This window comes from Hyposmocoma kahamanoa, unplaced genomic scaffold, assembly GCF_003589595.1.
Source record: "Hyposmocoma kahamanoa isolate Upper Pololo Valley unplaced genomic scaffold, ASM358959v1 87, whole genome shotgun sequence".
Classification (NCBI taxonomy): Eukaryota; Metazoa; Arthropoda; class Insecta; order Lepidoptera; family Cosmopterigidae; genus Hyposmocoma; species Hyposmocoma kahamanoa.
This window is the reverse complement of record NW_020654422.1, coordinates 2,387,859-2,409,891: the sequence shown is the minus strand read 5'-3', so window position 1 is coordinate 2,409,891 and position 22,033 is coordinate 2,387,859. Positions and strand designations below refer to the sequence as shown.

The window sequence follows — 22,033 nt, the reverse complement described above, 5'->3', positions numbered from 1 at the left end:
GAACCGACACCTAGCCGTATTTCTCATCTTTTTGTGTTTGGATAATTCGCCAATTTGAACCAGCATTGAAGGCGATCAGCGCAGCCGTGAACTTCCATAAATAACAATAAGCAGTTATGTTTTTCTGCAATCACGCAGACTCCTATTGTGATGTACACGTTTAAACTGTGCGTTGCTTTATATTATAGCGACTTTGTGAATCGGCCTCTAACCACGGTCAGTGCAACCTGGCCGAAATTTCGGTATAATAAGCAGATGTGCAAATGGTGTACAAATACGTATTAAATCGATTTTATGGCGTTTAACCTCGTTTGGAAATTTTCTAAAAAAAAATTATTACTAGCATTGATACTGTATGCTAGGATTTCGTTCACAGCTAATTTATATTTTTCTAAGTATGCTCAAAGTAACGTAAAGATTTAACAATAATCTTCTTATCGTATCGATGCTCCTTTTATTTGAGTAGTTACTGCATTAAGTTTGAATAATTGACACCTTGACAGCGCAATCCGTGGCTGTGCTGAGATCTTCCCATGTACATGCTTTAAATGTAATATGGGTACAGGGCACACGAGCCAGTGCCGCATGGATTGGTTTAGGGCACCGCAGTCACATGGGGTCAGACTAACATTCCTAAATCACTATTTATTCATCTTATCTCTGCAACAACAACATAACTGGGTGCGAAGTCGATTCATGGACTTTCATACGTTTCCAGTTTTCAACATGAGTGAATTTATTGCCTAGCTGTATGCCACAACGAGGTTCTTTCCATGCACATCCACACGGCAATAATAATGTAACAGGACACCGCGCTTAAATTCGACTCCCTATGGTCTAAAGGACCAGTCAATCTTTGTTGCAACTACGCTGTGACATCACAACTTGCCATATTGTCATATAAATTAATAACTTTACTTCACTATCACTTATCTGCAGTTCTATAAAATATTCCTCTATTCCAGTGTTCGACGCGTCAGCAAAGCCTCCTTCCGGCATCCTAAGCGGCAATAGCAACCAATACGGTGACTACGACGAATGTCTGAGCATCGATGGGGCAGTCCGAGGCAAATATTGCCTCGCTTCGCTGCAAGTCAGTCTCTCTGGCGACAGGACTCTGGACCGCATTGACAATATGATTCACAGCGGACATTATATTAGAAGCAACTTTACCGATGTAAGTATACATTATAGAAAGAACCTTCCGCTCATATATTAAACTACGATTTACAGATTTAACTCGATATAGGTAATTGTTACAAATAACAATTCTTATTAAAAGTAACGACAAACTCAATTGGACATAAGTGTGGAATACTAGATCAGTTTATTTTACATTTCTATAATAAAAACACGGTATAATATGACAGTAGGTAATTGGACTTTAAGTACCAACTGCCTTTACTTGCTACAAGTACAATTTGGAGACGATGAGAAAGCTGAAACGCGGCGACATGATTTTATTATTTAGTGATGTGATTTAAAGCACTGAGTGGTATTGCAACTGTTGTGGACTGGCATCAAGTATATAACCAGAAATAGAGACGAAATAAGCGCCATCCATCTTTGGAATTTCATCAGGCAAATGGGCCTTATATCCCTTTTAAATATCAACTCTCGTCTGCACTGAAATCACAAATTAGACAGCTGAAATAGTACAGCGCCAACAACTGACCCGTGTGTACGTCTCCGTATATTCCAAAAATATTATTTATTTATTGTAATAAAGATAATATCGATAACTAAGAAGAGCTGTTCTATTCCATGGTTTGGGAAAAACAGTAACACATCTTATTACAAAACAAACGGAATCAGTTAAACTGGTCGATTAGAAGTGAAACAATTGACGACACTCGTCAATTGTTTCGAACTCAAGCTGGCCTATCGGAGCGCAGTTGTCACCGTAATGATTTGGCAGAATAGTTTTCAAATAAATTAAATGACATTTTGTCTCTATTTCTGGTTATATACTCGATGTGGACAGGTGTGTCACTTACCACCAGGGGGACTTGTTCGTCCCGTCACTTAATCTCAATAAAACAAAGTAGTTTGTCAAAGGAAGAATTCTTTCCTAACGTTCACGTCTTGCAAACGTTCCGGTTATTTTTACAAGTGCCACAACACGAATACGTATTATGGACATTTTAAAGAGATCACAACACGTTGTAGACTTTTTTTAGCTCTACGAGAGTTTTCGTTCTTTAAGCCTAACATATACAAGTAAACAGTATCCCAACGACAAGCATTTCGGCCTTATCAAGTTGTAGTTGCACTTTATCATTATCAAGTTGAAGATGTCCATTGTTAAAAGTCACAGTTACCTGTGGTCTTTAAAAGACTGTCGATCCAACTTTCTTGCATTATACTGCATTGCTTTTCCGCCTAAAATTCGTCGCTATAGAACCTTCAACCATGTTCAAACTGACCAGTTACGACGTTAAATTACAGAAAACGCTAACATATTAAGGCTGGAACATATACCAGATTGACGAATTAGGCTCTTTTTAAATTAAATTCCTGATAATAATAATAGTCCAATAATCACAAAAAGTATATATGATTGCTAGTAGTCCCTAAAGAATTGAATGTATTGAGCAAAACTACCGTTTATTAAGCTCTTTTAACGAAATAAAATTTACAGTTACGTCCTTCAAATTGAATAAAAAGCAATTTCTCTTTACATGCAAACATCCGTTGTTTATAAAATTTACACGAAAAAATAGATAATTTAATTTCAAACAGAATGTATTGTTCACTTTTTTTTAACTTATACATATAGTTCATAAGTTAAGTGTTGTTATTACTATGTGAAAAAAATAATTCCTTCCCACTCGCGAGGTCTGCGCAGTACTACGCTACGCTCAGTCGCCTTTCAGGCTTTGCGACGGGTGGATTGTACGTGTATTTTTGAGCGGGTTTATGCCACAAAAGTTGCTATTTTTAATTAATTTCACTTGTGTTTGTGTTAAATTTAATTTGTATATATATATTTGACTTTGTTTTTATATTTTACATTTTATAAATGAGTTATTTCGTTATATTTACATTGCATCTTTTTTAACAACTAACAAAGACTAGACAATATATACCTATATATGCCGAAATAAAAAATAAATCTATGGTGAAGTATGGAATTTGTACAATATACATGCAAATAATATGGCACTGGATGAGAAGTTTTAGGCGTTCTGGAAGAAGGAGTGAATTCCGTTGCCCTTGGTCTAAGGTTTGATTTTCGATACAACATATTTTTTAAATGAACTTCCTGAACTTAGGTCTGGTCTGGATTTCTGGTAATACCTATGCTTGGATTCAGTTTCTCTGGCACTCATAAGGAGCACAAGGAGTTCCCTAGTTTGAGACCAGGTGGTGAGCAACAGAACAGACAAAGTACATTTCCCAAATTGATTCTACCAAGAAATGAACGCGGGACCAAGAGTTACGGCATACACTCCGCGGCACTACCCAGAACACCTAGGCCAAAACCATTTTAAAAAAGTTCATTTCCCAAATTGGTTCTACCGGGATCGAACCCGGGACCAAGTGTTACGGAATACATTCCGCGCCACTACCCAGAATACCTAGGCCAAAACCATTTCAAAAATGTTCATTTCCCAAATTGGTTCTACCGGGAATTGAACCCGAGACCAAGAGTTACGGAATACACTTCGAGGCACTACTCAGAACACCTAGGCCAAAACCATTTTAGAAAATTTCATTTCCGAAGCTGGTTCTACCGGAAATCAAACCCAGGACCAATAGAATACCTAGGCCAAAACCATTTTAGAAAAGTTCATTTCCTTAATTGGTACTACCGGTAAACTACACTGTAAAATCTACAAATCGCTAAACACAACCACACACACAGCATATTCCCGTGAGAAGAAATATTCACTTTATTTAACACATTTGAAGATCTGTGTTGTATTGCTATTTCCAAAGTTCACCCTAAGCAGTCCGATGTCGCTCAGCCAATATACGCCTTTCAAAGAAATATACCTTATTGTTGAGAAGCCTAGTCACACTTTGTAGTGCCCGTGGTGGCACAAGTTGGTGACGTCAGGCTGCGCCGCGCTGCACCGCGGGACACAAAAACATACCCGCTTTATTTGGTAGAAATGAAACTATACTGCATTGCATTGCTATACCCACCGCGGCTTGCAGCAGTTTTGTTTTAAAGAAAATAGAAAACAAAGGAAATAAAACCACCACTGATCCAGAAAATATCGCAAATATTTGCTCTCGTGACGACGAACCCATGCTTCAACCAGAAAATAGTACTCCAACTTCAATTAAACTACTTGTTCTCGCTATTTAGATTTTGACGCTTTTTAATGTTAACAATTTAGTTAATAATGTACCTATTTTAATATATAGTTATTTAACCTCGCGCAAAGTACGTATCGTTATACTGTACTGTGTACTTCTTATTGTTGGAATTTCCAACAGTTAAAAACAAATTAGTCGTATTGATCGTAATCACTTTTTTTTAGTATTAATCTAAGAGTTTATTTACGTATTGTATAAAACAAATTGAATAAATAATACATAAAAGTGATGTTTTCAATGACGCATAATTAATTAGTAAATCCTGAAGTTTGTTAAATGCATTTAAAATATAGCGAATAAAAGTATTGGTTTTAACTTTACTACTCTTTTCTACTTCTCTTTTATAGTTGAAAATAATAGAATTAGTTGTTAATTGATCCTATCAACTAACGATCGAATCATTGCACGATTTACCTAATACTTTCACTATTTATGCTAATACGATTTTGACCCTAAAATGTTATGTAATGTTTATTTTTACGATGTTTTATTCTCGAATGTCTATGAGGGAACAACAACGTAGGTATAGATTGCAAAAAACCACTTATGACTCTTCTGTATTCTAATTTACAACTTATCTTTATTTGACTTTATGTAAGTACAAGCGAGTGGTCGATAGATGGCGTATGAAATTGTTACTACTGCTTAGAGGGCAAATCGTCAAAGTCATCCGCGACTGTTCAAGCCTTAAAATAGCATTTCCAGCAGCTATTCCTGAATTTTATTTCATGGTCATCAATAACACGATCCTCGAAGTTCAAACAAATATTATCAATTATCTCTTTCCTTGAACCGTTCGAGATTCTTTATTATACCTAGTTCCAAAAGTATGGAAACATTAATTCAAGTAATAATATTTATGGGATTTATATTCTATGATGTATCTGACGGGCCGCAGAGGTTGAGTGTGTGAAAGAGAGAGAGAAATTATTACCTTAAATTATTATCATCACCATCCATAGCTCGAGTTGACACATTGCTGTGTGTAGATCTCGTTTTATTTATGCCATCAACCAAGATCCTGTATTAATCTCACCCATGTCATAATGTCGTCTACTCATCCCGCATCAGAATATCTTGTATTTCTGTAACCGCTTCTTGGCCAGCCTTCGGTTGTCGCGTTACTCCATCAGCCATCAGCCCCCATTAAGAATTTATCTTGATAAAAAAGCAATATGTTAAAAAATATATTTAACTGAAAGCCTTCAATTAAAGCTCGTGAAAGTTTTTTGAAACTATTTTTTCGCATTTAAATCACGTATATTTGCTTTTTGAACAAAACAAACTTTTCGGGCCTCTGCTGACGAAACGTTGGTTTGTTTGAAAAAACAAATACGCGAATTAGATCCGAAAACATAGTTTTATTTCCGACATGTAACAATCGCAAAAATCTGTGAACTTGACATGAGCTGTCAAGATGTCGCCCTAACAACAGTGCGACTAAAAAAATATGAGAAATCGACGTGTTTTTTCTTGGGAATCCAAAAAGTGGTACAGCCAACATCATGCGCACCTTAAACTTACTATCGTTATACCAAATAGTTCAATTTAAATCCGAATTAAAGCTTTTGCCTTCAGGGTAAAATATTCTACATTTTTTCACCGACTTATAAAAAGGAGGTTCTCAATTCGACTGTATTTTGTCTGTGTATGTTATGCGATTACTTCAGCATTTGTAAACCGATTTTGATGATCCTTGTTTTTTTTTGTTGGAAAGAGTGTAGTACCTCATTTTTAATCCCATTTCAAACGCTCAACTCACACTGGCGCAGAGTCGAAACATCGCGTCGCGTCCTGTTTTTCAACTACAACGCCTGGCAACGCGCGTCGACACTCGCTTTAGTGTAGCTTCATATTTGCATAACACAAATTGGACCTTAATAATGGGAAAATAGAGATGAATATGCTATAGACGAAAAACATTAGGCGTCGCGACGCTTCGATTCTGCGCCGCCGCCGGTGTGAGTTGAGCCTAAGACACTAGGGGATGAATCCGCTAACCGATCCCAATAAAACTTGGCAAACAGGTGTAATTCCAATAAAAAAAAGATAAGCTAACTTTTGAGGTCGGTTTTTTTATGAAAACGTTGTAATTATTTACAAATTCCCTTTATTGGAAATACTCGACCAAGGTTTTAGGTACGTTCATAGTAAATTCAATGACATTCAATGTATTATTATAACAAGGTGTTACCTTATAATGGTTTAACACGAACTGTTAATAAAATTCAATAAACACGTGGTTTAAACAGTAATTTAAACATTAAGTTAATATGATTCGGATGCCTCTGCACAATCATAAACGAGTGCACCATTAAATTACGAACTGTTTTAACGTATAAATAATTATTAAATAGTTATTATTATTTATTTACTATTATTAGAAGCTGAGGACTGGACAAAATGGCGCAATTTCGGAGAGTCCCACATCCAGCAGTAGACTTAATTTATAAATGAGGCTATCAGCTCAGAAGTGGTGTAACCTACATGTATTTGTTTTTTCTGCAATATTACATTAATATTTAATTATACATTTTTTATACATGAAAACAGTTCATATATAAAAATCACTTAAAAAAATATAGTAGAAAATTATTATTAATGTGTTACACCACTTTTGCGCGGACAACCTTAAATATGAAATAAATAAAAATAATTTACTTATGGGAACAGATGGCATAAATTAAAGAATTATTTAGCTCCACATAAAATATTTCGCAAGAACCAACGACATACCAACTAAAAAACAAAACTGAATATTGTTTAAAGTTTAAATATCTTATATCAAAAAGTGACCAAAAACGCCGGTCGCCACAACATCATGTGTAGGGACCTCAGAAATAAAATCATAGGTTTTACTTCGACTTGAATTGAAATTTTATATACTATGGAATCTAATGACATTACAATACTGATAATAGTATGTTTAATTGATATGACAAGTACATAGAGCAATATGACAATACTTCTAAAAAAATTTAAGAAATAAGCTTATGCTAAATTGACATTATGTTTTAAAATTTCTATACATTGCAAACCTGTATTTCCAAATCTTATACATACATGTTTCTAACGACTTGTGTTGTCTAATTTGGTGCCGTCTCTTTTGTTCTATAATTCAATTTGTACAAAAATCTCTTCGATTCTCCCTTTGAGTCACCGAACAAAATTCTAACACCCCCTCCATAACGTTTATGAAACTAGAAAACGGACACTGGCAGAATTGAGACTAAGTAGTCTCACAAACCATTCATTAAGAAAAAAAAATCTGTGTCTTAGGGTCGTATTCTAGAACTCTACTCAATGCTCAAGTCAGGCCTTGAGTATGATTCAATGCACTAGAAATCATTCTCAAGTCCTTGCCATTAGGGTCGTATTTCCAGTGCTTAAAATCATACTCAAGTCTGCTCAAATCCTGACTTGAGTATTGCAGTGAGCATTGAAAATCATACTCAAGTCCTTGCCATTAAAGTCGCATTTCCAGTGCTTGAAATCATATTCAAGTCTGCTGAAATCCTGACCTGAGCATTGAGTAGAGTTCTGGAATACGACCCTGAGTGTTGTCCCTTGTTAGATTCTCATCGTACTTAACGGATCTCTGGCTATCATATAGTCACATTTCCAACCATTTTTGACACATATTTTTTAATCTTAAATGAGTTATCGATTGACTTACAAATTAATGGACGACGGGTCTAATACAAAAACTACGATAAAAATGTCCCAAGTCAACCTATTTAAACGTAGTGACATGTAAAGGAATATGATAAAGCTAAAACGTTGAATTTAAATTGTAATGTCATCGCAGTATTGTCTAATTTTACTTGCTTCGCTGTCAGTCGAACAAACGAAGACTAAAGCGTGAATGACGCTCTGTATACGATTTTAACGCCCTATAAGTTCGGACACTTTTTAGCGCGGACCCAACGTCCATATTATTGTAAGTCAATGGAGCTATCCATAATAGTAATCAGTCATAAATATGGAAGATAAGTTTCATTTCGAATAGGAAGACTAAGATATTCAAGTCCATAAGGACCCATAGCAAGTAAATGATATTTTCCATTATACTTTTTTATACTAATTATTATATCGTAGAACACAATCTCAACTTAACAAACGGAACTAGAAAAATATTCAAGACATGAGTACATTTTTGCATGTGCTTATAATTCTAAACACGCTAATCCAATGCGTCTCATAAATCCTAAAAAAACAATTATTATAAATTATAATATAACATTTAGTTTTTTATGACCATTATTTATGGTTACCACTTGAATAGTAACTTTTACAATGTTGTTTTAAAACCCTGGGTTCCAAATGATCAAGATATCACATAATTATGATTATCATGGTAATTATCTGATAATCCGTTCTGATCCATACTTTTGTCTCTTTATATTTTTTTAAATGACAAACAGTGAGAAAACTAAATTAACATGTAAAAAAATCTTTGGGAAAAGCTTTAGTTTATGACTTTTTGAAATTGACATTTGTTACGTTTGGATACAGGTACGTCTCGTACGTCGTGCGTCATTGCTATCGGTAACATTATGTTCTCCAATTAATTTTATAAATGTGAAGAATATTATCAAGGTACCTATATTTTATCAATGATAATTATCACATCTGTTAAAAACAATGTAAAGCGGTATAAAAAATATATACTTTTATTAAAAGACATTTTTTCTTAAAAAATTATTTAAACGGCCAGCATTAATATCTAAATTCGAATGTAATGCCGTTTTGTGGAAAACTCATAAATAAAAATAAATATAAAAAATAGCACAGGTTTACTTTTTCATAAAAATATGAATCAGAATATATTCCGAGGTTTTAGTTCGTACACATAACAGACATTTAGTGCCTATATACAAGATTCAAAGTTCCTTCTTCGGCCTACTACAATGTTTGGAACACCTCATCTTTCATACCCTTGATATAATAAAGCCACATGTCATCATACGTCAAAAGTGTTTTTATCACAATTGTGTACATGTGAAATTTTTTAAGTCTATAAAAAACCTATATAAGCATAAAAAAGATATCGACTAAGTCGTAGAAACTCAAACCACTTTACACAAACAATAAAGTTACTTAACTTATCATCTATTCGCAAAAAGTGCTTTGCTTCATCCTTCTTGATGCGCAACATTGACTTACAAATAAATGGACGACGGCTCTAATACAAAAACCACGAAAAAAAGGTCCCAAGTCAACCTATTTAAACGTAGTGACATGTCAAGGAATATGAAAAAGCTAAAACGTTTTTTTTTTTTTGAATTTTGAAATTTGAATTCAATTCAAATTGTAATGTCATCGCAGTACTGTCTAATTTTGCTAGCTTCGCTGTCAGTCGAACAAACGAAGACTAAAGCGTGAATGACGCTCTGTATACGATTTTAACGCCCTATAAGTTCGGACACTTTTTAGCGCGGACCCGACGTCCATATAATTGTAAGTCAATGATGCGCAAGGTAAAGGAATGGAATACGTAGCGGGCAACTATGTTCAATTGATGTCGTAAGAATAACAGTTGCCAGTATATCGGTATTCTACAGGATATATCACGGAGAGTGTGCGATGGAATTGCATAATTTTATTCCGCCTTCCCTTTCCACCGTCGGGAGACCAGACGTGGGCAGGGGTTCCACCCCTATGTTGTGGATATTCCCCGGATTCGCACGAAACCTGGACCTTTTTAAGGCGAAAGTGAATAGGCATTATTTAGGTGTGCATGCTACATCCTCGGTCTCATCGTCGATTTCCATCAGGTGAGATGGAGGTCAAATGCGCACTTATTTTTTATTAAAAAAAAACAGTATTCTCTTGTGTATTTTAAGACTCAAAACCTTTAAAGATATTATAGGAAATGAAACTATTTTATCGGATTTAAATCTAGTAAATTTGTTTTCAAACAAACCAATATACACGATTTAAATCCGGAAAATAGTTTCATTTCCTATGTGTAACAATCGCGAAAACCTTAAAACATATTGTTTGATATCAGCAAAGAGAAATAAAAAACTAATACGACTAAAAAGTCGTTGAAAAACCAAATACAAAGACACGACGCAAGCACATGGAAGAATTCGTTAGGTCCGTTTGTTCGTTCCGTGGCTTAGCTGGTATAGCGTCTGACACGGTATGCAGGAACACGTCGGTTCGAATCCGACCGGATCGAACGAATTTTTTCTGAGTGTTCGATCTTTGTATTAATAATTATAACTAATACGATATTAAATAATTTAATTTGAGTAGCTCGCGTTAGGTTTGCTTGGTGGACTACAAAGAAACAAATAAAAACTAACTGGTCTGTGGTTATTTCTATTTCATAGATAAAGAAATTGCATAGGCCAATTGTCACACACCTAGACAGTTTGTTGTATTTTATTTCTTTGTATATTGTTTGTCCCATAATTAAATTATTTATTGAATTGAAATATCGTCGTAAACCATTGACTTACAATTTGTAAACACATACAGTACACTAAACGTAAATAGTACTATTTTATACCAATAGATGGCGAGGCAATCAAAATAGAACGCGCTAGCGTTTTGTTACACAGATTCTCTTATCATTCTCGATATCTTAACCTACAACAACAATAAATTATAATAAATAAGATAATAAAATATATTTAGATATATTCTCTTCATATATTTAGATGAAAGCCAAACAAACGCTATAATAATACAAAAAACCAAAGAGATAGAATATAAGTGGTCAAGTAGCGGTACTATAATATAATATTGGTTAAAATCTATGCGGATAGATTTTAACCAATATTTTTTAAAATAAAGATTAATTTACGGCCCGGTTGAATCAGGAGGTAGTGTACCGTTTGAGTAGCGTCATAATTGATATTTTAATTAGGAAAAATACGACGTTCTTTTTTGAAACTCATTGTAGTTTTGTGTCCAGTATTATTATACTCATTATAGTTCTATGTCAGCACTTTAATGAAAATTTTAAGCTCAGTGGCGAGTACCATAGCCAATAGAATTTTGATTCAGAACCTAAAGAGCAGGAGTAGAAAAAATATTTTATTTGTTGTTAGGTTTTCTCGATTGCCACTCATTTTTTTAAAATCTAAATTTAAGGAGTTTTACCGTGTAAGATAATAGTAATGTCGCTTCGTAATGCTACTTAATTTATTCTGAATATTTAGAGAGTTCTGTACAGATCGAAACAAATGGTAGTGGGACGGGGCAAGGGCCGACCTGTATGATGGATACATCAAAACTTCCCAGCCAAGCTCTGTCAATTTTTGCCAAATTATTAAAGATGTGTGTGGTCTGGCATTGTCTTGATGGAAAATAACACCTTTCCTGTTGGTCAACTCTAGCCGCTTTACTTCAATTGCGCACTTTAATCGTATCAGTTATTGACTGTAAAGAGTGGAAGCAATGGTCTGACCAGGTTGGAGAAGCTCATAATGCACGATTCCCTTTCAGTGCCACCAAACACAAACCATTACCTTGCATGGCGTCAATCCGGGTTTTGTCACCGTTTGTGCAGCTTATTCCAGGTTCAAGAAGATTTTTTTTGCACATTATTGTCATGTGTCACCCACTTTTTGTTGCCCGTTATCAATCTCTTCAAAAATGGCTCATTTTCGTTCGTTTCACCAGCGATTCGCAGATGTTAATTAAGTCCACAAAATTTTCACTAATAATTCATGAGGTACCAAAATAACGAGCTTCTTTTTGGTATCCAGCTTTATGCAAATGTCGTGAAATTCTTTTTTGGTTAATGTTTAGTTCTGCAGCGATGTCATAATGAAATGTGCCGGTCTTCTTGAATTGTTTGAGGGATTTCATCGACTTTTTCAATAATTGGTTAACAAGAGCACGGCGCTTCTTTAGCACTGAAATGTGCAGAACGAAAACGAGCAAACCATTTGCGAGCTACTGATTTTGATAAAGCATCTTCACCATAAACACCACAACTTTTTTGACAAGTCTGTGAAGCATTGCGATTTTTTCTGAATATTACATTGACTTACAATTATATGGACGTCGGGTCCGCGCTAAAAAGTGTCCGAACTTATAGGGCGTTAAAATCGTATACAGAGCGTCATTCACGCTTTAGTCTTCGTTTGTTCGACTGACAGCGAAGCAAGCCAAATTAGACAGTACTGCAATGACATTACAATTTAAATTCAACGTTTTAGCTTTTTCATATTCCTTTACATGTCACTACGTTTAAATAGGTTGACTTGGGACATTTTTTTCGTGGTTTTTGTATTAGACCGTTGTCTATTTATTTGTAAGTCAATAGAATATTAGCTCATTTTTAAAACGCTATTACCTTTGCGCTGAATTGATAAATGTCAGTATTATTTACTTGTAATAATATACGGATACTGACTTTTTAAACGCTGTATAATATAGCTTGATAGGATCAGTGTTAATAAAGTTAAACGATTCTAAAGTCAACTATTGGTAAAAACGCCACGAAATTTTTCCGTGACCTTATAAAAGTAAAATTACGGAAGTGTCAAGTCAGATACATATTTTATACGAAATATTAAAAAGATATGGGATATGACAATACTTCAGCTATCATTCTCATGATAACAAACAAATAAGCAAAACAAAATTAGATTCGGGAAAATTTTGGTGATGTGATTTTTTTTGTAGCAAAACCCCTGCCAGGCTTTATCCCTTTGCCTTTCCGGCGACGGTATAGCCACCGATGAAACGGCAGATATCAGGCTACTCTGACCCAATTTGAGTTACGACTATCACATCTGCTAAAATAGACTTCATGCGCTATTTAATGTCACACTTTCAAACATCATTATTGAATGATTCAAGTTATGAAACTTAATTGAAATGAAACTAGGCACTAAAATAATATAATCATCAAGCAGGTTTAAGGCCTTCATGCCGGGTACAGCAGTCTCGAAAATTTCGCATGTCTACAATTATTGGCATTTTCAAGAGTCGAGACGTTTTCGTCGCTTAAGTTAATGAGGGTCGTATTCCAGAACTCTACTCAATGCTCAAGTCAGGATTTGAGCAGACTTGAGTATGATTTCAAGCACTGGAATACGACCCTAATGGCAAGTACTTGAGTATGATTTTCAGTGCTCACTGCAATACTCAAGTCCTGACTTGAGTATTGAGTAGAGTTCTGGAATACGACCCTAAATCATAGTTTCTCAAAGTGGTCCCTACCCCAGTGGGCGCTGAAGAACCCTAGGCGGCGGTAGGGGCCTCAGAAGCAATTGGGGGGCGTTGATGCTGTCCAGAGGGTGCTACCGCGTTTAAAAACAAAAAACCTGAATAATCTATATGAACTATACTACAAATATGTGTAGTAATAATTCATTTTCCTTGTGATTTTTCATGTTAAGTTAATATAAAAAATACGTGTTTTCAATTGTTTATTGTGGAGATGGGCGGCATTTTTTATCTTGCCTAATTGGGCGGTGAACCAAAAAGATTGGGAACCTATTTTACTAAATTAAACATCAAAAATCTACTTCTTATCGTATCTGAATATCTTAGCATATCTGAAACTACATCGCCTTTTTAACCGACTTCAAAAAAAGGAGGAGGTTCTCAATTCGACTGTATGTTTTTTTTTTGTATGTATGTTACGCGATAACTGATTTGTGAACCGATTTTCATGATTCTTTTTTTGGAAAGAGGGTACCTCCATAGTGGTCCCATTTAATTTTGAAGAAAATCATCCACCTCTATGGGTGGCTGTTCACGCATGAAGATTCATTTTTGTAAATAGCGCCTAAATTTTATTATAAGGAGCAATCATTTTAATGATTGATTTTGCTATTCTCCAATTCAAGGCGTTTTTCTCTCTCAATATACTTTGAGTAGTGTGAACCGATTTTTGTTACCTCTTGTGTCAAGTTCCGTATAGTGGCGAACTAGGGGATGAATCCGGGTTTGCGCACTTTCCGGTAACCGATTTCAATAAAACTTGGCAAATAGACGTAATTCCACGTACTTTTGAGGTCGATTTTTTAGTACTCTGTACTGAGATTATGTTAAGTACTCACTATATATGAGAATGAACAAAACGTTAATGAATAATTTTAGATTTCATAATTTGAGTTGGTAAAGAACTTGATTAAAATATCATGTTTTGAATGTCTAAATGCCTAGCCTATAAGCATATACATAAATATAGTACCAGTAGAGCTCCTTGTAAAAAGAGTTCGTCCAGGAAAGTACTGCCACTTTACCTCTTTCTATATCTATTTCTGCCGCTAAGCGATAATGTGAGCATTACTGCGTTCCGGTTTTGAAGGGTAAGAATGCTGGTGGAATTACAGGTACACCAGGCTTTGTCAACTTATGTCTCCAGGTGCTAGGAACAATGATAGTGCCTCTCAAATTTTTATGATTTAAAGCACTGCTACTGTTACTTGCAGACATGTCGGTTTCGCTGTCACTCAGCACCAGACGCGCATTTTTTTTTTTCGGGACCCGGAAATGCAGCGAAACTGGAAACCCTAATCAGGATAGTAAATAATATAAATTATATGAAAACAGTCAATTTAGGAACGTGCCCTTTTTTTATGGTCAGTGACAAACAAAAACAATAAATCACATCAATACCGTTTCATCTATATCACGAATAGTATTCAAGGTTTTTAGTTAATATTCCAAGAGTACACCGCTATACAACATTGTCTGCGTATTTAGTACCCAGCGTGACGAGCTGATTTTGAATCACAACTTGTTTCGCAACAGGAAACCTTGGACCCTTCGACGAGTAACTAATATTAAGTAAATAATTTTAATGTGACTTCATTAATAGTCCTGCGTGTAAGTACCAAACAGACTTGCCAGTTGCATGGCACAGGTCCAAGAACGATTACACACGGCGAGTTTTTGCAGCGATACAAATGCGCGTTTGTGACACTAGCGATTTAAAAGCAATTGCATCGATGCATTTGCGTGCATACAATTGAATCGATAGATTCTGGCTATACTTTGCGGAAGTCCATGTTAATAAAAATGCTAGTAAATTAATTTGCTACTAACAGCATGCTACTAAAAATATTCATCCCAAGCGCAGCTATTTTGCACGATTTAACCTTCAATGGGTTCGCGGAGCAGCTAATTAATTTACTTCCATTTTTACTTACACTTGAATAATTAAAAACGCGCATCGTATTTGCATTGCGATTGTATCGCTGCATGGCATCGCGCATGTGCTGAAAGGTAGAAGATTAGCACACCAGGCACTTGTCTTGCTCGTCCCGTCACTTCACATTATATTAAAAAAAAATTAAACAAATTCACTAATTATGTAATTAATAAAATATAGTATCTTTCAAAGTAAGTACACTTTCATTCAAGTGAAAAAAAATATCCTCTTTTATCATTAACCTTTCCATCGTTGTAATGGACCCTTTCGATCGGCAATATAACAATACAGAGCGTTTTTTTTCACGTTTGGTCGGTTCTATTCCCAGATGAGACAAGCAATATTTTAAAGTCAAAGTCAAAGTCAAAGATTATTTATTCCATAGGTAAAATAAATTTACACTTGAAAACGTCACATTTAAGCTATTTCTCGTTCACTACGCTGACCTTTCGAGAAGAACGAGCAAGAAACTCTAGGGATTGCTCTTTTCAAATAAACTTAAATGCTATGGAATACACTTTGAATCAGATTTGTGTGGATTCTGGAGCCGTGTCGTCTTTCCATACATCTTTATCTAACACGTAGTCTTAAATTTTGTAATATGATTTTTCGATCAAAATATTTTTAATGTAGTTTTTAAACTTAGGAAATGATGAATCCGGAATCTTATTGTAAAAACGTATAAAACTGTATAAAAGAGTTGTTTACCTTGGTTAAACGAAATCGTGGTACCAAGTTTGGACTTAGCTCTAAGGTTAATATTAAGATTTTTTTTTCTTATTGAAATTATGTATATTTTTACGGGCATATAAAATATTTGAGTAAATGTTCTGTGATGCCACAGTCATGATACCAGTCTCCTTAAACTTTTCTCTGAGAGAAACCCGAGAGCCTGGACGGTACACAGAACGAATCGCTCGTTTTTGCAATACAAATATGGTTTGAATATCTACCGCTTTACCCCACATGAGAATCCCGTAGGACATTATACTATGGAAGTAACTAAAGTAAACTAGTCTAGCAGTACTAACATCGGTAAGCTCACGTATTCTGCGGACTGCGTATGTAGCGGAGCTTAATCTGCTGGCCAGGGAAGATATACGTGGAAACCATTGAAGTTTACTATCTAAGGTCACTGTCAAAAAGACTGCTTTATTAACAAGGTCTAATTTTTCTCCGTTTAATTCTATGCTTGGATTAGTCGATTTTACGTTAGGTAATTCAAATTTAACACATTTTGTCTTCTTGGCATTAAGCAATAAATTGTTAGCATTAAACCAATAAACTACCTTAGATAGGGTATCATTAATATGGTCATAGTTAATGTCATGTCTGTCTGTTTTAAAAATCAAGGATGTGTCATCAGCAAACAATACTATTTAGCAATGGTCCTTAACAAAGAATCGCAGACCTTAATATAAATTAGAAATAAGAAAGGTCCAAGTATTGAGCCCTGCGGAACACCCATTTTTACCGGAGAACCCAAAGAAGTCACTCCATTTATGTCTATTTTTTGAATTCTACCATTGAGATATGACGAGACAAGTTTCGACGCCTTGCCATTTACACCCTAATGTTCCAGCTTCCTAATAAGAGTAATATGATCAACGCAATCAAATGCCTGTGAGAGGTCACAGAAAACACCAATAGCGTTCTGGGACCTTTCCCAAGCATCAAAGATATGTTTTAGTAACGCTACCGCCTCGCTAGTCGATCTACCACTAGTAAACCCGTATTGTTCACTATGAAAAATATGATTCCTACCGAAATAGAACAGTAATTGAGTCACCATAACCTTTTCGAATATTTTACTTAAAGCTGGTAAAATTGAAATGGGCCTATAGTTGCTAGGATCAAGTTTCCTACCGCTTTTGAATAAGGGAATAACCTTGCTGTATTTCATTAAATCGGGAAAAACACCTTCGTCAACGTACCTATTGAAAGCTACAGCTAAATGTGGGGAAATTAGATCAATAACTGAGTCTATAACTTTAGTTGATATACCCCAGAGATCTTCAGTTTTTTTTAAATGAATTGATTTAAAAGCTTTTATAATGTCTTGTGGATTAACACGACGGAAATTAAATAAACTGCCACAAGCGTTAACATTTTCCTTTAGGAGATCAATAGCAAGAGCAGGGGAGGAATTTAATGATCCGAAAAGAACGATTCAAAAGCTTGGGCTACCTTGTCTTTAGATTTTATAAGTTTGCTTAAAAGTCTTTGAATACAGTATACTTACTTTTAAAATCAAAATAATGTGTCCATGAAGCAAAATACTCTATCTACAACATTTAAAGTATTTTTCCTCGGTGCCCCACAGCCGAGGAACGCCCAGTATATAACGTTAGAGTCCAGGGTGTAATTATCTGTCAAGTCGCAGATGTACTTACTAAAATATGTCTACTAAGCATTTACTTTCCAGATGGGTCACCGCGTTCCACGCTACTCCAGCATCCTATGGGGCATTTGCATACCAAGCTCCTGCAGCAGCTTTGACCTTGAAGAAGAGATGTCCCAGCGTCTGTCCGGCTTGGGTATCTCAGTTAAAGTCCACAATACTATGTGTTCCGTGAAGGATTTAAAACGGCCTTATTCTTTTGGGAAAACACTATCTATGTAAGTATTACAGGTTGCATTATCATAACTCTTATGCGTCTAAATATAGTAAATGTCTATATATATTGTTCAATTGAAGGAAAACAAACAGTGTTAAGACATCGGTTAGAACAATTAGATCTGGAGTTCGACAAACAAACAAAAATTTTACAAGCAAGTACGGTTCCAATTAAATAATAAAATTACATCCCGAACATTACAGTACGCTGTTATACGCAAATAAAATAAAAAAATCTTACTTTCCCCTTAAAACTATATAAGAATAAACCCAAAAATACGATTTCAAATTTTATTATAGAAAGTCAAAGAGCGCCTAAAGAAACCATTTTTTAAACCATTTTCTACTAAATTAACATGAGAAGGTATGTATGCGAAATCTTCTACCAACAACACGAAAATTAATGTCGAAATCAATAATAAATCCATAATTTAATTGTAGAAACATAACGCCTCAAGATTTATCCTAAACTCAAGAGAAATAAATGTAGGCCATACAAATATTTCTCCTGGCCCGGTTATCGAACCTGCGACCTCTGCAAGGCAGTAAGTCAACGAGAATCGCTTGAAAACGTTGGTAAAAAGCTCGTTCTCGGTCAAAAGTATAAAGAAACTGATGAATTTTATTTACGCGGTTCAAGGTTTATTATTTTGTAAAGTATAGTGAAACTTATCTTTTCAGAACATTTTTCCTGTCCATAATTCTCCTACTTAGCCTGGGCACAATAATGGATGACGGGAAGGAAGGTGCTTCTAACTTCGAAAAGATACTTAATGCGTTTTCCCTCAAACGAAACTTTAGAAAGATATTGGACGTGTCGGACGAACCAAGCAGGGTGAAAGGAGTTGATGCATTTAGAGGAATGAATGCTTTCGCACTCTTGCTAGCACACAAGTCAATGGCAATGGCTCACAATCCTTACGTAAATAAAATGACTTACTCTGCGGTAAGTGGTCTCACATTTCTACTAAATGCAATACTAGCTTTTGTAATTTCTTTAGATTCTCGAATTGCTACACGTGTAGTAGGTAACCTAAGATTTTTTCTTGTAGCTGTCAGAGCTATGTACAAGCATGATGCACAAACGGACTATGGTTAACGTATACTTTATTAAATATATTATTTATTTAGTTAGCTATAATGTGAAAGTAAAAACTTGGAAACAGTCTTAACATCGAAGATGGCAAATGAAACTTGGAATAGTACCTGTCATTAAATATTCACAAAATAACAACCTAAATATGGGACTAAATACCTCAGTACAGAGAACTAAAAAAACCGACTTCAAAAGTTCGAGGAATTACATCTATTTGCCAAGTTTTATGAAATCGTTTACCGGAAAGTGCGCCCCCATCCCCTAGTTTGCCACCCTTAGAGGTGGAATATCTTCTTCAATATTATATAGGACCACTACTGAGGTACCTTCTTTCCAACTAAAAAAGAACCATCCAAATCGGTTCATAAATGCCAGAGTTATCGCATAACATGCATCTAAAAAAAACAGAGTCGAATTGAGAACCTCCTTTTTTTGAAGTCGGTATTATTACCGACTTCAAAAAAAGGAGGTTAATATTATTATTAATATTAACAAAAATATTTTCTTTAGAGGATTCCCTTAAACACTTAATCTAATTAAAATAATGTCGTATCGTCGTGTCGTCGTCTCGGTCATATAAGTCATTTAAACTATGCATATTTTGTTTAAAAAAATATAATTTTATGTTTATAATACAAAATTAAGCGGAATCATCGATTAAAATAACTGTTACCATTACTTACACAGTAAATAAACTAATAATCCCACCGTAAATAGAAATTAAGTAAGTTCCATCTCGGTTATTGATATACAAAAAACCTTTTTTGAAGTTGGTTAAATATTAAATTTCCGTGGTCGTTATTCGACATACACTTTTTAAAAATGGGTATCCTTAACTTATAATTCTATTTGTCAAATGCTGGAAGTTTTTAAGGGTAGACGGACACTTAACCCTTCACGGTTTTAATTCTCAGATTGTAACCTCGTATAAGATGAATAAGGTAATTTATTTTCGACTTTGTGTAGGTATACGTTTATAGTATAGTAGCACGTCATGTTAGACACCATTATTCTACAAATTTCCATTGCAAAGAAGTATTGCAATGCTTCTGTGCTCTAGACTGATGGACGTAGAATCAGAGCAATCACATACATAATCACTGGATTTACCACTAAATAATGCATAAAAGTATTATATTTATTTTTAAGTGTTTTTTTTACAGACATTCGGAATGCCCTGGGCTGTGATAGGACGTTCGGCTATATTGTACACGGACAGTTTCCTGTACCTCAGTGGATTCCTCAACGCTTACAATCTTCTCCAAGAGTTGGAGAGGAAAGGAACCATTGATATTAAGAGCAGACTCATTGCCAGATGGTTTAGGTAAGTTACATTAGGTACACCCCCAAATACATCGAAAATAATACCCATATTGCATTTATTTGAAAACTCGTGTCCGCCATCTTGGATTTAGAAATAAGTGCTATATTCGTAATGAGCAACCCCAAATACCTTGAAAACGATACCCAACTTGCCATTATTCGAAAAATCGTGCCCGCCACTTGGTTTTAGAAATGAGTGCCATATTCGTAATGAGCACCTCGAATACCTCGAAAATGATTCCCATATTGCATTTATTTGAAAAGTCGTGTCCGTCGTCGTGTATTCAGATATAAATGCCATTTCCATATGGATTACCAAAAATAAATTTTTGAAAATTCTTGTCACTTGACATTGTCGATCGACAGTAACGATCAACAAAACCGAGCAAATTTGTAAGCACCTGATCGACAATGTCGGGCAAATCTGTACGCACTTAACGATGAGTTAAGCAAGATACAATTTCCCCACTTTTGAGGGAAATATTATTCAATGGCATCATTAGTTGTATATTTGTGTGCGTGCCGACGAGCGTAAATACAAGTTGCTTACGCCTACATGAATTTGATTTTTGCCTCACTTGTGACAGTTCGTTTGATATGAAACTATCATTCTATGCGTTATTATTCTAAGATTATGACCTTATATTTATGACCTACTTCAAAAGACCATACTGGCAGAACCCCGTGTTGGCTGGCATCAAATTAGTAAAGATAGACGATTATACACCTAAAACACTTTAAAAAATTACACTGAACATTATAACTTCTTAGCATTTAAAAAAATAACAGTACGTATAGCTGAATATGTCATATAAATACAACATTTCAATCCAGAACCCGATCTTTAATTCTTTTGTTATTTTGCTTTCAAAAAAGTACAAATACCAAGTAACGTCACGAACGAGTTGTCCGCCTGGGAGCAAACGACTCGCCTAACAACAGATGCAGCGCCACTCAGAACTTTAAGTCGCTAAAAAAAGTAGCTAATTACTAAGTGTTGCGAATATGTCATTACTCAATGTGTGTCTATCGATGAGGATCTATGATTAGCTCTCCATTATTCCGTAACATAGCCGTTTGTCTTCCAATAAGTCGATATAAAATAAAATAAAATTGTCAGAGGGGCACTGCCACTGCGCCCGTCAATCTGAAACGCAAGTTGACAAGTCTCATGTGCCTGTAATTTCACCAGCATTTAAATACTTTATTCGGTACGTAATATGTTCTATATCATATTGCAATTAGCAAAGTGCTCGCTACTCAGCTCGGCGCCGGTTGCTGCATCTCCTTTTTCATTTTTTGTTTAAAGACATGTAACCCTATTTTGTAGATGGTAAAGTATATCGTACTGCTCATTTTAATACATCGCAAGACTACTACGCAACGGCAATGTAAGGCGACCTTTAGTATCGAGGATCGATATATTACATTCTATTTCTCAACCCTAATTCCATTCGACTTTTAACGGAAAGTACTGCCTACTATGTCAATAAAAATTCTGATAGTCTAATGAATTAATCGATTAATCAGTATCAGT

General features: G+C 35.1%; 1 protein-coding gene across 1 annotated transcript in view; it reads left to right on the top strand.

Annotated features, from left to right (window-relative positions):
* The window catches only part of LOC113235065 (nose resistant to fluoxetine protein 6-like), a 53,137-nt gene that overhangs the window by 10,850 nt on the left and 20,254 nt on the right, over nt 1-22,033 (top strand). The window contains exons 2-5 of the mRNA XM_026470621.1: nt 966-1,177; nt 17,886-18,079; nt 18,759-19,023; nt 20,337-20,497. Coding sequence (XP_026326406.1) covers nt 966-1,177; nt 17,886-18,079; nt 18,759-19,023; nt 20,337-20,497 — 832 coding nt within the window. The remainder of the gene's footprint in view (nt 1-965; nt 1,178-17,885; nt 18,080-18,758; nt 19,024-20,336; nt 20,498-22,033) is intronic.